General features: G+C 36.0%; 1 protein-coding gene across 1 annotated transcript; it reads right to left on the bottom strand.

Annotated features, from left to right (window-relative positions):
- Positions 1-7,681: 7,681 nt before the first annotated feature.
- Positions 7,682-8,626, bottom strand: LOC128056337 (olfactory receptor 2B6-like). The gene has a single exon (XM_052649092.1). It carries the CDS (start codon positions 8,624-8,626, stop codon positions 7,682-7,684), a length of 945 nt encoding a protein of 314 aa, XP_052505052.1.
- Between the last annotated feature and the right edge of the window lie 10,171 nt (positions 8,627-18,797).

Below are 18,797 nucleotides of genomic sequence, written 5' to 3'. Positions count from 1 at the left end.
GATCACTCTGAAGGTAGCAGGGATGACTCTGTTTAGGAAGCCAAGGAACAGCAGGAAAGAATGTATGATATTGATATAGCTATTAGTCAAGTAACTAAGTGTACTCAGCAAGGAGCTACTAAAATCAAGACAAATTTATCTTCATGGGAATGTGGCAACATTTAATTCAGAAAAATCTTCAGCCCTTTTTCAAAAATTGAACTTCTAAATGTGATCAACAGCTTTACGTAGGTTAAAAAAAGTTATGAGAATTTTCTGGAGTGATAATAAGCAGATAAAGTCTTGAAGGTTGATGAATGTGCAGATGAAAGATAAATTTTCCTATTTTTTGAAACGGATAACAGTGACAGGGAGATGATTGGGAGAAGAAATGAGTTCTGATGGGAGAAGCCTAGTTGGAGGTATGCCAACCACAAGGTTAGATATGAGGATTTGGAACTCAGAAGACTATGGCAGTGCTTGAAACACCCCCAAGTCAGTAAGAGTGCTCTTACAAGAATACTTTTGAGTTAAAAAAAGGATGGAAAAGAGGTCTGAGGATAGACTTTTAGATACCATCAAATTTAAATAGATGTAGAGAGGAGGACTGAGTCAGACTGAGAAAGAATATTTACAGAAGAAGAACACCTGTAAGGAGTAACATCATAGAGCCAATGGAAGACAGATGTTTTAAAAGAAAAAAAAAAGTACAATTTTTGCTAAGTTGCTTCAGTTGTGTCTGACTCTTTGTGACCCTGTGGACTGTAGTCTACCAGGTTCCTCTGTCTAAGGGATTCTCCAGGCAAGAATACTGGAGTTGGTTGCCATGTCCTTCTCCAGGGGATCTTCCCAACCTAGGGATCAAATCCACATCTCCTGCACCTCCTGCATTGCAGGCAGATTTTTTTTACCACTGAGCCACCAGAGAAGCCCCCATGTACAGTAGATTCATTAACGTAAGAAAGGAAATTTAAAATTACAATAAAAGTATTGAATTTACCATTGTGAGGGTCATTTGTGGATTTGCTAGAAGCATTTGGGAGGACTAATGGGTACAAAAGCATGAAAAACACGGTTTTGAAAACAAATGAAATGTGAAAGGAAATATAAAAATTTTGGAGTACACCTATAAAATGTTTCATAAAATATAGAGAAGTTTCACTCACCAGAGCTGATCTTTGTCAGTAGGAACCAATCTCTTTTAATCATAAAATTGAACATCTTTATTCTAGAATTGAGCTGGTGGCTTGATCTTTGTAATTTTCATGTAGGGAAAGGACTGAGATGTTTTCATATAAGATTAAACAGTGAGCATAGACCCAGAGACATTTTAACTTTCCACTGAGCCCTTGATACCCATGAGCCTATGGACAGCCCATGAAGTCAGTGCTGCCCTGGCACTAGGGAACAAACTTGTTCAGCGTGGTTGACGTTTCACGTAAACACTATGAGTTCAAGCATGGGACTTCATGATCCTGTCCCTCAAGGACTGCTTCAGTGAGAAGTAGTTAATTATCACCTGGGTTGAACTGAATCTTAGATTCTGCATTCCAGAGAGTGAAAAATATACAACATATATGATTTATTTTCTATAGTATAAGTTCAGACTTAAGTTTCTCTAGTAAGAATGATCAATTTTAACTTTACTGGTCACCCATGAAGTCATGCATGTTTGTATGGACCTCATTTAAAAAGAGAATGTTTAGTAATTGTTACATAAACACATACAAAATTACAGAATCTAAGGAAATTAGAGTTAAAAGATGACTTCTTTGTCACTGAGTCTAGGCTTCATTCAAATACTATATCTTTTTAAAAATAACTCTGAACCTGATCATCCACTCACCATTTTAACAATAGGCTACCACAGATGGGTAATACATCCAAAAATGAATGTATTCTGTTTTCAAATCCTATGACAATGGGAAAGGCATTTAAAAAAAAATCGTGGTATGAACATTAAACATGAGATCTACCTTTTAAACAATAAGCCAAAATTTTAAAAATGTTTAATCTTGCATCTACTCCTAAATGTAAAAAAAAAAGTGAAATAATGCTATTTGCAGAAATATGATGGACCTAGAGATTTTTATACTAAGTGAAGTAACTCAGAGAATGAAAAATATCATATGATATCACACATATGTAGAATTTCATTTTTAAAAGATAATAAATGGACATATCTGCGAAACAGAAACATACTTACAGGTACCGAAAGCAAATTTGTGGTTACCAAAGGGGAAATGCTGCAGGGAGGGTTAAATCAGAATTCTATACTTTTCTTTAGTATTGCCTTGTTTCTACTTTATGTGGGTTCATTTTGTTTCTCTTTTTCAGTTTTTTATTTAAGGTAAAATTTTAGATTATTGACTCAAGATCTTTATTCTTTTTTAAAAATGAACATTTAATAATAAGTATTACCCTTTAAGCACTGCATCCCACAAATTTTGATATGTGGCATTTTTATTTTCACTTACTTCCAAATACTATCTAATTTCCTTTGATTTTCTCTTTGATCCATGGATTACTTAGAGGAATATTACTTAGGTTTCAAAGGCTTGGATATTCTCCTGTTATCTTTCTGTTGCTGATTTCTAGTTTAATTTCATTATGGTCTGAGGACACGTCACAGATAGATGAGTGAGGAATTTAAGACCTGAAATCTCATTCACCTTTTACTTTCAAGGATTTGCTGACTTAGAACCTAGTGCTGTGTGATTGAGGAGAAAGACCTAACTATCCCCTCTATTTTTCCTTCTGAATATCAAGGATTAAAATACTAGAACTCGTTTAACAGGTTTCTTTTTTCTTCTGCTACTCCTTAATCTAGAAAATTAAAGTAACTAGTAAGATTGATTCATGTAGAATTATTGCCATAAGCGAGTGGTCCTAAGGCTATGGTCCAATGTAGTTATTAACTGAAAATTTCCCCCAGAATTTAGTTTATGAAAAATCCAAGTATTTGTGGTAAAAAGAGTGATAAAGTTTCAGTTGGATACCTTTATATTAGTAGTGCCATCTTTTTGTACAAGTTCAATTGCTGCTGCTGCTGCTAAGTCGCTTCAGTCGTGTCCGACTCTGTGCGACCCCATAAGAGGGCAGCCCACCAGGCTTTCCCGTCCCTGAGATTCTCCAGGCAAGAACACTGGAGAGGGTTGCCATTTCCTTCTCCAATGCATGAAAGTAAAAAGTGAAAGTGAAGTTGCTCAGTTGTATCTGACTCTTTGCGACCCATGGACTGCAGCCTACCAGGCTCCTCCATCCATGGGATTTTCCAGGCGAGAGTACTGGAGTGGGGTGCCATTTCCTTCTCCAAGAAATACGACTTTAAACCTGCTCTCTGGTTTGTGTTCTCTATATAACACTCTCACCAATCAAGCTGTAGATTTAGAAAGAAATTTAGAGATTTAAAAATTTTTAATTCTAGCTCAGAAAATCATGTGCTGGCTTATGTTTATAAACAGGACTATTGTTGTAAGGGGCAGCATGATCAAAAGTGACTTATATTTCTAGTAATTTTACATGATTCATAATGGGAATACTGATATTTTACCTAACTGCAATATTTACTGCAGGTATCAGTTTTAAGTGTTTTTTTTTTTTTACAATTATATTTAAATAATACAATTTCTTACATTTGGGATTTTATGTGTATGGTACTTACATTAGTCAAGGTAACATAGGTTTTGCTGCAGTAATAAATCAATTCCAAATCCCAGTGATTTAAAACAAAATACTTGAGCTTCCCTCCTAGCTCAGTCAGTAAAGAATCTGCTTGCAATGCAGGAGACCTGGGTTAGATTCCTGGGTCAGGAAGATCCCATGGAGAAGGAAATGGCAATCCGCCCCAGTATCCTTGCCTGGAAAATCCCATGGACAGAAGAGCCTGGTGGGCTACAGTCCACGGCGTCTCAAGAGTTGGACACGACTTAGCGACTAAACCACCACCACCACTGTATTTCTGACGCACATAAGATCTGACTTGGGAAGTTGGTACTTCCTTCTTTCCAATAATTGGGGGATCCAGATTTTATCTATCTTGGGATCCAGTCATCTCAAAATATGGCTTAGACAAAGAATGCAAGAAATAGGAAAAATTGTTTTTTTAAAAAACTGTCAATCCAGAAAAGACATGTATCTGTTAGACTCACATTTTATTTTTCTGAATTATGTGGTCCCAAAGGAATTAGAAGGTAGATGTTAAAATGGGATATCACACATGATAGGAAAGAGGAATCTGTATAGTGCCACATTATCCAAGACTTGATTTGTTTTTAACATCTTTGGGAATTTTCTAGTGCTCCTCTAATAAATAGACACTAGACTTTGTTTTGAAGTAGATAATTTTACCTTGTTGAATATGCTTCACTACTGCTTTTTCTATATCACAAAATATTTTTCAGTTTAATGACACTGATATTTATAAAACTTACTAATATAAAATTTAATACATTTACTGATGTTTTAGTAATACTTGTAAGAATATTTAAATTTTTTCATTAATTGTGTTTTCAACATTGCACTATATTTATTTACCTGCTTGACAGTACCTGTACTGTAATTCATTTAACTGTGTATTTTAATGTATAAAATTCTAAAATATCAGATATCATTTATGTAAAAATATTAAAAATTCAGAATTTTTTTAAGTCTCAAGTTTTTGCTCTGATATGTCTGTAATACTGAAGGTAAATCAAAACATACCCTTAGGATTTGGGAGGGCATATCGGAAGCAACCTCCAATAGCAGCACTAACTTTTTTGTGGTCCCATGTTTTTGCTTAAAAATGTGTGCAACTTCCACAGCATAATAGATCCATGTTTGTTCCAATACAAATAGTAGTTCCAATGTTTATTTATTTAAATTTTATCTAGACTGTCAAGCAAAACTAATAACCTCAAGAAGATGTAGCATTTTTATTTAATAAGCGCAAATACCCTCTGAGAAGTACAACATACAAGTTCTGAGAAATACTCTGCTTTATCAAGAATGAATAAATTAATACTATGAACATTTTTAATATAAATATTAGCATAGATATTATATTATTAATATAGTGACATGAAGTCCTGTGTAAAAATTGATCATGAATTGTGACAAACACTGTTATCAAATTTTTTTAAAGTTTAGTATGCTTTTCCACATTATGTTAGAATTGAGGAAACAGATTTTCTTTCTCTAATATAGCTGCTGCTGCTGCTGCTAAGTCGCTTCAGTCATGTCTGACTCTGTGCGACCCCATAGACCGCAGCCCACCAGGCTTCCTCGTCCTTGGGATTCTCAAGGCAAGAACACTGGAGTGGGTTGCCATTTCCTTTTCCAATGCATCAACGTGAAAAGTGAAAGTGTAGTCTCACAGTCATGTCCGACTCTTAGCGACCCCATGGACTACAGCCTACCAGGCTCTTCCATCCATGGGATTTTCCAAGCAAGAGTACTGGAGTGGGTTGCCATTGCCTTTTCCGCTAATATAGCTAGGAACCTTCATTTCTTTAAAATCCATTTCCCTATATTTTAGCTTCATCTGTCTCCCAGTTGGACCACAGAAAGCAGAACTGTTCACTGAACTTAACTGACACAAAGTAGATTTTTGCACTGTTCTTTTTAGGAGGAGAATGGAGGGTTGCAGTGGAAAAAAAGAGAAAAAGAAGCAGTTCTAGATTCAATCATGTTGGGTGCATTTACTAAACATTTATCCTGTCCAAAGCACGAAAGAGAAATCTGCAGAAATCTGAGAGATTACAAATATGAATGTTATACGGGCTTGGGAAGGACTTATATTGAAAGGCAATGCATTGATAAAGTCTTCAAATAGAACCCATCTGAGAGAAGGATACCTCATGTGATTGGCGTTAACCAGTGTTGTCAGAAAAACAAATTCTAAATGCAGTCAAATATACTGAGTAGGAAAATGCCAAGATTCTTACTGATATGTGGGGAGAAAAGAGAAATTCATAGGAAATATTCCATTATATGAGGTGATCTCGATTTACTGGAATATTTTATCTTTGGGGGGGAGAATTTTTGCATATTTTAATTTCATCCTGTCTTCAGTATTTGCAATTCAAAATTTTACATGATTTTTGGCAGTGTTGAATGCACATAGATTGTTAATGTTCCTAGTCATATACCGATTTAATTCAGATTCCAGAATTCATACCATCCAGTGTATTTATTCTTCAAAATTAAGGAATCTGATGAAACACTGATGAATTTTGAGAAATTCATGTTTATTAAGACCTTAGAGATTACCTTATAAAGGGTCTGTGATTCATTACTTTGAAATAACTAGAGGACTAAAAAAGTAAAAATGGTTAAATGATTTTGGAAAGGATGATTTTACAAAGAAAATTTGGGTATGTGTACTATAAAAGAGAGATTGGCAGAAATTCTACTGATCCTCAGAAAAATACTCTGTAATGACTCATATGGGAAAAGAATTATGTACAGTTCTATGAATTTAGAATTAAAATTTAGAATTAAATTTGTTTTATAGGCCACAGAACTATAGTATTACATATTAAATTTAAAGTTTGCTAAGAAAGGCAATTTCAAGCACCTTTGAATTAAGGCAAGTGTTAATGTCCCTATTTGGTGGCAAAAAACTATAGTCAAAGATAATGAATGGTTTTCCCCAAAAGGCACACATATGTGTATCACTTTATCTATAGGGCTAAATATACTCATTAATGAAGAAAAAGAAAAAGATTTGATTTGCATTCCAGGCAATGATGTTGAGTTTTTACTGAACTCACTCTCTTTTCTTTAGGCATGTCCAACTAATACGCATTTGCAAGGCAGTTGGCTATAAGACCTTTATTTCAAGTAAAGCTAAGAAGTCAACCAAGGCTTTAAACTCAATGTGATTTTCTCATAACTCCTATATTGAACTAGGCCCAACTTACCCAGTCAAGTGGTAAAGGAAGTTGTCTCTTTAAACTCATGAATTACTAGAAAGTTTTCTTGAGTTAGAATATTTTCGGCCTTTGGTGTTTCCATCATTGTTCACTGTTCAAAGCATCTTTCTGCTTTTTTCTCTCTTCCTCCACAGAAAGTTCTATTTATATTTGCCCTGACCTCATTGTTGTTTATCATACGAGTATAAGACTGGCTAAGGTTTATGGCAAAAGTAACATTTAAAATCACTGAGTCTAAAATTTTTATGTATTTCCCTTTGCATCTATCTGTCTTATATGGTTTTGACCTAAATGTTTCTTGATTTCACTTGCCTCTGGGGCCTTTGGTGGATGACATAATTGGACATTGACGGTTAGAAGATGAATAAATGCTGTCAATACATGTTGGTTAAAGTTAACTCAGGATAGTAGTGGTATTTTTAAAAACATGGGATCATTTCCAGTTTACTTGGGATTCACTTAGAAACAGTTTATGCCAAATAGACCTTTTAAAGCTTTCTAAATATCTTTTCTCTAGCTATTACACCAGGTTTTTCCACTAAAACTAAGTTAACTAGTCATAAGGGTTAGGGAAAAAATTGATATGACTTGGTAAGATCCAATATTGCAAAAACAGTCTCAAAAGTAGATAAGGGCTGTGTGGAGATCATTAAGAGTTGATGGTTTCTTTCTTTGTCCTGTTTCACCTGTGAACTTTATGACACTGTCCTCTCGTCACTTCCATGTCTGAAATCTTTGAAAGGCAGAAACAGTCATCCTTACTTCTCAGGTCTTCTCTTCAAAGATCATCTTGTCCTGACCCAAAATTCCTTAGTTAGTGCCCTTCTAAAGGCAGCTTTGACATCCTTGTTCCTCAGTGTATAGATAAATGGATTGAGTGTGGGTGTGACGATTCCATAGAAGAGAGCCATGATCTTCCCTCTGTCCCGTGAATAGCTAGAGGGAGGCTGGACATACATAGTGATGGCTGTAAAGTAGAAGAGAGAGACCACCAGCAAATGTGAAGCACAGGTATTAAAGGCCTTCCAGCGACTTTCAGCAGAGCGGATTCTCATTACTGCCCGGGCAATGAACACATAAATGCCCAGGATGAGGGAGAGGGGCACCAGAAGTAGCAAAGCCCCTAGCACATTGAGCTCAGCCTCATTCACATGGGTATCTGTACAAGCTAGTTTCAGAAGAGCAGGAACTTCACAGAAGAAATGGTCCATCACCCTCTGTCCACATCTTGGGGTCAACACGGTGAGAGTGGACTGAACAAGGGAGTTAGCAAAGCCACTAATCCAGGTCCCAGTGGCCATGTGGATACAGCGCCTCTGGTTCATGATGATTGGGTAGTGAAGGGGCTTGCAAATAGCAGCATAACGGTCAAAGGCCATGATGGCTAGAAGTATGCATTCCGTAGACCCCAAGGCCAAGAAAATATAGAGCTGGGCAACACAACCACCATAGCTAATGGTCTTTTCTGGTCCCCGAAGATTGACTAGCATCTGTGGGACAGTACTGGTAGTAAAGCAGAGATCCAGAAGGGATAGATTAGAGACAAAAAAGTACATGGGACTGTCCAGCTGGGGATCCAGGCGAGAAACTAGGATAATAGAGATATTTCCAAACAGGGCAAAGATGTAAGCCACCAGAAAGATTACAAAGAGTGGTGTTTCCAGCCAGGATCGATCAGAAAATCCCAATAAGATAAAATCATCTAGTGAGCTCTGATTACTGACCCACATATTGGCACTGATAGGAGAAATTCCAGCTGAGACTTCTAAACACCCACTTCTAAGGATGGATATCAATGATAAAGGGAAGCCACTGGAAACTAAAAACCAGAGATGCTAAGATGAAACTCTCATTTCTGCTTTAATCTACATCTATGTTCCAATTATGATGAAATATCAAGCCAACATCATCAGTATAATGTTGAAAGATTATTAATAAAAGAATAAAAAGAACCAGCAAAGTAACTGGGAAATTTTCCTTATGTGATGAGTGTCTTCTAGTTAGTTATCATTCCTTTGGATTTTGTTGTCTTCTCTTCTAAAAAGTTTCAATAGAACTACCATCAACCTTACTTGTCATAAATATTTAACAAAAACATCAGAGTATAGATGACAGATTGTAAGAAGGCAGAGTTTCCCAAATATAGGTTGAGCAAAGGACAGCATGAAGAAGGCAGGTTCATCAGCAGTCCAGGGGGAGCCAAGGCATTTTGGTATCTTCATCTTCCTCAAACTGATCCTAGTCAGAAACATCACGGGAACTGAAGCATGTCATAGATTTTGCACAGTGAAAATAGGGCGTATCAGGACTCCTTTTACCTCTTCCAAGCATTAGTGTTGATCCTATTAAGAAAATTTGAAAGTAGGAGGAAGAAACAAAAAATTCAACCAAATAACATACACACAAAACAATCAAGCATTGGAAAACTTGCTTGCTCTGAAATGCTACTCAACAGATACCTAAATAAATTTGATCAATTTCTAACCTGAGTGAAAACACCAAAGAGAGTTTCAAATACTTGGCTCCTTTAAGTAAACTTCTCTTATTTTTATACACAAATTTCTAATTCCTCAAGATAATTAAGAGCACATTAAACATTTCCCCCTCTCCCTTCCTTCCTTTTTTGTTTTCTTACTTATTAATTATAATATCTCTACCATTTGAGTTGCCACTATCTCACTCTTCCCCCATTGAAATCACACGATTCCTTTATTATAGATTTCTGAAGGAAACTCTGATGATTAATTTTTTATTCTCTAAAATCTCTTTAGGTTTGATTCACTGGTTATGGCAAATTTTGCATTTAAAGTTACTTTATAAAAGATGTTTTCCTTCTTCAAATCCCAGTGATTCCTTTTACTAGATGAGTGATTTTAGAAATGTCATTTAATCCTTTTGTACTTCAATCTTCTTTTCTCTAAAATGAGCATAATTATATGCATGTAATTAGAGAAGGCAATGGCACCCCACTCCAGTACTCTTGCCTGGAAAGTCCCATGGGTGGAGGAGCCTGGTGGGCTGCAGTCCATGGGGTCGCTAAGAGTCGGACACGACTGAGCAAATTCACTTTCACTTTTCACGTTCATGCATTGGAGAAGGAAATGGCAATCCATTCCAGTGTTCTTGCCTGGAGAATCCCAGGGACAGGGAAGCCTGCTGGGCTGCCGCCTATGGGGTCGCACAGAGTTGGACACGACTGGAGTGACTTAGCAGTAGCAGTATATGCATCTCACAGGACTAAGTGATTTAATGCAAACTCAGTTATTTTCATATGCTAATAATTCAATAACTGATTTCTTTCCAAAATTATGAATTCCCTAAAATATTGGACTTTCCTTATTTTTGTGCAGCTATAAACAGCGTTGAATGGTATTTGTAACAGATAATTAATAAATACTGACAGATAATAAATATGATGTGACTACTAGGAAAATAGCCCTGGAACCTCTGATTACTTATTTTTCTGATTCTCTTAATTGGCCTTACATTATAATCTTCTTGTGTCCTTAACATGGTAGAATTATTGGATTTAGTTGGTCAGGTTTGTTTTTTTTTTTCACATTGGTGTCATTGAGCTGTGGAATTAGACAGTGTGTGTGTGGGGGGGGGTGAGTGACAGTGAGAAATCATAGGAAGAAGGGCTTGCTTCATAGACCAAAGCTCAGAATTGTTAACTCTAAAACAGAGCTTCTTACCCGTCTGTCTCACACTTCTGATTTCTTTGATCTGGTTATAAACTCACAATTTTGGGGGGATCCTAATTGTCATCTTTGAATTACAATTGCCGATGTGTCATCCAAGTTGTCAGACTGGACCAACTATTCTTTAACATTGTCTCTTGCATCTATCCATTAAATTTATATCTACACAGAAAAGTTAAAACAGACACACTGAAAATAATTCAGTGTTCCATGGCTTATAGCTTTCAAAGTGGTCTCCTCATTTACAATGGCTCTCTCATCTTCAAAGCACCTTAACATGTTTGTAGAACAGTCTTTCCTTAGTTCAAATCTGATCATGCACACACATCTCAGCTCAAAATTCAGCATCTCCACATTGTAACACATTTTATTAAAATGCAGACTCAGATTCAATGCCTCCTATAATCATGGCTCAAACCATTCCATTTTATCCAAACTTTTCATTCTCTCACTGGTGTTTATGCTGATATGAGACACTGTTGTTGCTTTCCATCCTGTAAGGGCCATTTCAAGTACTAAAGTGTTCCAAATTATTCCCCACTCTCCTTTTTTTCTGTCCCTGACTTGGGAAGATCTCCTGGAGAAGGAAATGGCAATCCACTACAGTATTTCTTGCCTGAAAAATCCCATGGACAGAGGAGCCTGGTGGGCTAGAGTCCATGGGATCACAAAGAGTTGCACACAACTGGATGACTATGCACTCCTTTTCTAATTCTCTAGAGCACTTTATTTGTAATTCTCTTTTGGTACACTCCATATTTTATAAAAATTATATATATATATATATATATATATATATATATATATATATGCAATTTGTTTTTGTTTCTGTACCTGTCCTATTTTCCTGACCAGATGGATTGTATACTCTTAAAGAATAAGCATGTGATAGAGGTAAGAGTGTATGTTAAACATAATAAGCATTTACTACATTTTAATTTCCTCTTGATGAAAGTGAAAGAGGAGAGTGAAAAAATTGGCTTAAAACTCAACATTCAAGATCATGGCATCTGGTCCCATCACTTCATGGGAAATAGATGGGGAAACAGTGGAAACAGTGTCAGACTTTATTTTGGGGAGCTCCAGAATCACTGCAGGTGGTGACTGCAGCCATGAAATTAAGATGCTTACTCCTTGGAAGAAAAGTTATGACCAACCTAGATAGTATATTCAAAAGCAGATACATTACTTTGCCAGCAAAGGTCTGTCTAGTCAAGGCTATTGTTTTTCCAGTGGTCATGTATGGATGTGAGAGTTGGACTATAAAGAAAGCTGAGTGCCGAAGAATTGATGCTTATGAACTGTGGTGTTGGAGAAAACTCTTGAGAGTCCCTTGGACTGCAAGGAGATGCAGCTAGTCCATCCTAAAGGAGATCGGTCCTAGTTGTTCATTGGAAAGACTGATGTTGAAGCTGACACTCCAATACTTTGGCCACTTCATGTGAAGAGCTGACTCATTTGAAAAGACCCTGATGCTGGGAAAGATTGAAGGCAGGAGGAGAAGGGGATGACAGAGAATGAGATGGTTGGATGGCATCAATGACTCGATGGACATGGGTTTGGGTAGACTTGGGGAGTTGGTGATGGACAGGGAGGCCTGGTGTGCTGCGATTCATGGGGTCTCAAAGAGTCGGACACGACTCAGCAACTGAACTGAACTGAACTGAATTCACTTTAATTCAATTGAAACCAACAACTGTGAACCTCTTCCCTTTGGATTTCCTAAATGTTAAATTATGTTAGCACCCTTGAATTTATTATTTTTTTCTTTATGACCTCAATCCATTTCATTGCTATTTTATCACAACAGAACCAAGATACACTTTTTCATTTCATACCCCAAAACTAACGCAGAGTTTAAATATACCCTGTTTTACCCTTAGAGCAAATATTTTAAGGCTTTTCTGCTCATTCCCAAAACAATGCAACTAATCAATCAATAAATACATTTATTTTACTTATCAAAATCCCTTGATTGCCACTTCGAACTCCACACTGCTTGCATGATAATTGGATCAAGAAAAAACTATAATGTTAAGGGAAATATAAGCAGTAGGTGAAATATTAGTAGGACTACTTACATGGTAAAATTATATTAAAATGTTTCTGGCAATTTTCAAGTGCCTGTGAACTTCTATGGAAAATCAAGTTGATTATCTTCTGAGACTCCCCCTTATAAATCCTATCCTTATATGTAGAATAACACTCTTCATTTAAAACTGGTCTCATCCACTGTCTTTTCTTCTCCCATTTTTTTATCATATGATAGTGGGACTTTAGAAATAGAATCTTGCAAATATGATTATGCTTGGCATTATATTTTATTTGCAAAGAGATGGCACAGATATCGTTGCCAGTTGATTAGAGAATTATAGAAATAAAACATTGGATCCTGATTCAACATTGAGAAACATTTTTATCTTTATACATAATGTCTGAACCAAATTTTGCCTCATCCATTTTGACCAAAGAAAAATCACTCACGTGTTGCAGGGTTACTTTATAGAAGGATGCCCCTCAATGAGCACATGAGTATTTCCAATTAGAATCATAAAAGATACAGTTATAGAATTCACCGTCTCTGAATTGCTTTCTTACTAAATAAAGACTCAGAATCTCATTTTGTAGTTACCTGCACTCAGACACTCTTTTCAAATCTAAAGAAAGCTGAAAATTTTCTCCTACCTTTCATAGATTACTGCTATGCTATTTTCCCAGTCTTTATTATTTTCTCTTATATCCCTCTAAATGGATCCAGCATGCCTTTAAGTTTCTGAGATAAGGTTGGACTGTTATGAATAAAATCAAATCACATACTTATTCCAGGAAGAGTAAAAATTTTTTAAGGAATATATGTAGCATGTTTTATTGGTTTTCAGAATACATGATAGCATTCCTAAACATTGAAGGCATATTGAAACATAGTGACAAAATGTGATGATAAAATTAAGTAAAGAGGGGGAAAAATGAAGAAAGAAAATAGAGAAAGAGGGAGTTTCCTGGTGGTCCAGTGGTTAAGACTCAGTGCTTCCACTGCAGGGGGTATGGGTTGGATCCCTGGTTGGGGAGCTAAGATCTCTCATGCTATGTGGCAAGGGCAGAAAGAAAAAAAAAAAAAAGAAAAAAGAATCGATAGAATTATTTAGGAAAAAAGAAAGAAAAATGGGAATGAGAGAGAAAAGATATACATAGACAGAAAGAGCATACTGTTTTGTCCGACACATTGCCGATGATCAGTTAAATGTGTCTTCTGAATATGCAACAGGAGAGAGAAACAGAAAAAAATAGAATGCAAAGATTACAGGGGTGAGTCCAAATCCAGTAGTTGTTAATTTGCCTGGAAAGGGCTGTGGGGAGTTTTTGCCTTTCTGGTTGTGTATGAAAACTATGGGATTAGTAGAGCTTAATTTGTCTAAATAGGAAGTTAAAGGAAATGCTGATGAACCCCCCAGAGGATGAGAACATGGAGCTGGGAAGACAGAAGAATCTGTGCTTCTCCACAAATAGGACCTGCAAAGGAATGAAAGGGCAGCAAGAAAGAAGTATCTTAAAACATGGCTTAAGGAAACATTGGCCATTTTTATAGATGTTTGCATCTTGATATACTCTTTAACAACTTCATAAGCATGATTCAAATATAATATGTTATGACAAAATAAAAACAATTCATTTCACCTCTAATTTATTTCAGATATTATCTGAGGATCTTTGCTGTGATCTCAATGCCATGCTCTCTGCCTATTGGATTCCTTTGTTCTAAATTGTCATAGATTTAAACAGTCTGATTTGTTTGAACAGTAGGACCTTCAGAGCTTAATTGCTATCTAGACAAAATCAATATCTTGCTGTTCACAAACTTTGTAATACAAATAGCAGTTTTAATCTAGAGAAGTGATTAAAAAAAAGAACACCTAAAAATATTTAAATGAAAATATACAGTCCCAAAGTTACCTAACACTAATAGTAAATTTATATTTTCCCATAGCTTTCCTCATAATAAAATAATGTATACCTAAGATTTAGAAACACCAGAATATATCAAATTTCCCATAAACATATATGTAACCATATATATATATATATACACACCCATATATATTTGCTTTGGTACTCATATAGCAATCTTCCTCACATGTATGTTTGTTTTGTTATCATAATAACCTTCTAAAGTAAAAAAGTTTTTTTTAATGATAGAAGAGAAGAAACTCGAACAGCGAGAAGTTACAGGACTTACCCAAGTATATAAACCTAGAAAATTCAGAAGCAAAAATTTGAATAAAATAAGATTTTGAATCCTAGGTCTGTACACTTTTCCTAATTTCATTGTTCTCCTCTCAAACAAAAATATATGCATCTGTGAAATCAACCTTTTAAAGTTAAAAGAAAATCACTTAGCATTCTCCTGCTGAATGGTCCCTTTACTCCATCTTATAAAGCAACCAATGACAGAGCAAGGTGACTTGATTTTTTACTAGCCTTACGTCCCCAAATTCCTTCTGCACTTACTTGATGTTGAGTTGTAATTCATCAGTTGTTCAGTGCATGACAGAGTGGGGGAGTTATGGGAGACTGACCTGTGGCTGAAACATAATACCATAATACCCAGACCTTGGTTTTCTGTTTGCATTTCTTCTCAGTTCTGCAGAGTTTCAGCCAGGCTCTCTCTGACCTACTGAAGGGTCAACTTTAAGAAGCTAACTCCAATTTAAGGTTATCAATAGAATTCATAGATCCACAGGAAGCTCTCCCAGGAGTTGTCATGCTAATCCTATCTTGGCTCATCCTTCCATTTAAACCTCCGAGATTCAGCATAATTAGCATTGATACCACCAGCAAGTCCAGGAGAAAAAACCAGAGGGACTAGAAGGTGAGACAACCGCAAAGACAACCAGGGAAATGTTTCTAATGATACACAAACATTGGGCATATCAGTATGGAGAGTCATTTAAGAGGAAACCAAATCAATTCCAATAAGATTTAGTGGTTGTTGATATTTTATATTAATGATTATATTAATACCTATTGATAATTACATTAAGATAGAGTATATGGCATATAGATATTATATATAATTTTATATATTATAGATTTTATTGATACATTAATGTATGTCAATATATTAATAACTATATTAATATTATGCAATATTAAATAGGTAAAACCATACTTTACATATGCTTACTATTCTGAGAAAAATAGGACAACTAGGTATAGTTGCAAAAATAATCTTTCTAAATTATGATTCTTTTCATGTTTCACCACCATAGTGGCTCCTCATTCTCACTCTATATTTGTATTTATTATAAAAGCTATTTAATCAACATAAGATGTCTATTTATTTGGTAGTCATAGTCACTGTATAAATTAGGGGTATACATTTTGATAATTTAGGTTTGAAAGTGAAGTCGCTCAGTCGTGTCCAACTCTTTGCGACCCTGTGGACTGTAGGCCACCAGACCAGGCTCCTGCATCCAAGGGATTTCCCAGGCAAGAATACTGGAGTGGGTTGCTATTTCCTTCTCCAAAATTTAGGTTTAGCTAATGATAATTCTAAAACTCAGAAAAATAAAATAACTTGCCCAAAATATACAGCCAAGTAGAATCAGAATCTGTTCAGTCGCCCATTCATGTCCAACTCTTTGTGACCCCGTGGGCTGCAGCACACCAGGCTTCCTTGTCCATCACCAACTCCTGGAGCTTGCTCAAACTCATGTCCATCAAGCCAGTAATGCCATCCAACTATCCCATCCGCTGTCGTCTCCTTCTCCTGCCTTCAATCTTTCCCAACATCCGGATCATTTCCAATGAGTCAGTTCTTTGCCTCAGGTGGCCAAAGTAGTGGAGATTCAGCTTCCGCATTAGTCCTTTCAATGAATATTCAGGACTAATTTCCTTTAGGATTGACTGGTTTGATCTCCTTGAAGTCCAAGGGACTCAACCAGGAATAAAACTAGTGCCTCTAAATTCGATCTAGGTTTTCTTCCTCCAAGTTACTGAGTAATACTAATCCAGACTCCCCAGTTCGAATGTCAAAATTAAAATTCGACATGTTTTTATCTAATGTCTCTGCTGTACTAGCCTTCCTTTTTCCTTTCACAATACATATGGAGTAGGAAAAGTAATGGACATATAGCTGCTGTGATTGTTTATAAATATTAAATCTGTAATTTTGGACAAATAACTCCAAAAGCCAGACTTTGTACTTCTTTATCATAAAAATTCTGGTTATTCAACTCCTGACTTACTTGGCTTCAGATTATGATATGAAATTAATTTTTTGAGAGGAATTTCTATCAGGCTTCAGAAATAAACCCAAATGTGCATGAAGGTTTATTTTACAATAAAGGTAGAACTTTATATTATTATAATTTCATGTCATCAAGACAATTTTTTAATAGAATGTGATTGTGCCAACTGATTAAAATCTTTTTAAAAAGATCATGAATTCCTACTTTCAAATTAACTCCAAAACAATACAAACTTCAAGTGTAGAAACAAGATAATAGCATACAAAAGATCTACAATCACTCAAAAAATCACTAAAACTCAGGGCTTAAAATGATTGAACCATTCGTTACATAAAAATTTCTGTAAAGACGAATAAGATACACAAAATGAAACAAAAAATGTGATAAACTTCCAAAAATATTTGTGAAGCATCTTCTCTGTCCATAGAATTCTCCAGGCAAGAACACTGGAGTGCATAGCCATTGCCTTCTCCAGGGAATATTCCCAACCCAGGGATGAATCCAGGTCTCCCACACTGCAGGCAGATTCTTTACTGTCTGAGCCACCAGGGAAGTCCATGTGAAAGACTAAAACAGGCTAAACTCAACATATACATGTCAATTATTAAAAAAAAAAATCAGTATGGAAAAAAAAAGATCCAACTGAAACAACAGCAAAGGTACAGAACATAGGCTTTTGGTTGACTTTCAAATATATGATAAAGTGGTTTATTCTTATACATACAAAAATGCAAATTATATTAAATGGGTAATAATTTTTGCTTATCAAATTGCAAACAGCAAAATACTTTATGTCATGTTGAAAAGCCATTTTGCTTTAGCTTTTTTTTTTTTTTTTTTAGAGTATTTTAAGACTATATGTGAAAAGTGAAGTTGCTCAGTCATGTCTAACTCTTTGCGACCCCATGGACTGTAGCCCACCAGGTTCCTCTGTCCATGGGATTTCCCAGGCAAGAATACTGGAGTGGGTTCCATTTCCTTCTCTAGGGGGTTTTCCTGGCCTAGGGATCGAACCCGGGTCTCCAGCATTGCGGGCAGACACTTTACCATCTGAGCCACCAGGGAATCCCATAAGACTATATACTATGTGCAAAAATGTACATCTACTGACACAGCATTTCCATTTCCAGAATTCACCCAGACAGATATTCTCACATAGGCATGCAGAGACGGATGTGCAAAGACCTTTACTGCAGCACTGTTTGCATTAGCAAAAGGCTACAATCATCATAAGTGTCTACCAGCCCTGGAGTTGTTAAATATGTCTTTACAAAGTAACATTATGTATTTATTAAAATTAACAAGGGAAGTCTATGGCTGCAGAATTAGAATGGTCTCTAAGGTATATATATTTGAGAAAAAAAGTAACAGGAGGGTACTGATGACACAAGATGCTATTTATTTATCTATCAGCATACATGTATAAATAAATGTATGTATAAAAACACACTTGCACATACCCTAAGTGTGCTAGTTTGCATACAGAAGATATCAGGAAGAGCAGAGTGCAATCATGGAGTTAGGAGTGAAGGAGAAGTTTATTTGCCCCATGAATAGTCTTACTATGTGTATTTCTTGTCTTCAAGAAATATAGGTTTTTCACATTTTTTAAACTTTTAACAATAATAAGGACAAAACAACTCTACACAACTATGGTGTCCTTCATGGGAGGTTTCCTGAGGGATGTAAAGAGAATATGTTGACAGCTGTGAAAAAAATGTGCTTAAAGCCTGCAATGCAGGCGACCTGGGTTCAATCCCTGGATCGGGAAGATGTCCTGGAGAAGGGAATGGCAATCCACTCCAGTATTCTTGCCTGGAGAACCCCATGGACAGAGGAGCCTGGTGGGCTTCAGTCCATAAGGGTGCAAAGAGTTGGATACAACTGAGTGACTAACACTTTCACTCACTTTCAAAGCTTGAAATTAAATAAACCAACATCTTACCTTAACC

This window comes from Budorcas taxicolor, chromosome 11, assembly GCF_023091745.1.
Source record: "Budorcas taxicolor isolate Tak-1 chromosome 11, Takin1.1, whole genome shotgun sequence".
Taxonomy (NCBI): Eukaryota; Metazoa; Chordata; class Mammalia; order Artiodactyla; family Bovidae; genus Budorcas; species Budorcas taxicolor.
Note: the sequence above shows the minus strand (reverse complement) of the source record. Positions and strands in the feature narration are given on the sequence as shown.

Bases quoted from the DNA above. Each gene is read 5' to 3' on its own strand.
- LOC128056337 (XM_052649092.1), bottom strand. From the start codon at position 8,626: ATGTGGGTCAGTAATCAGAGCTCACTAGATGATTTTATCTTATTGGGA.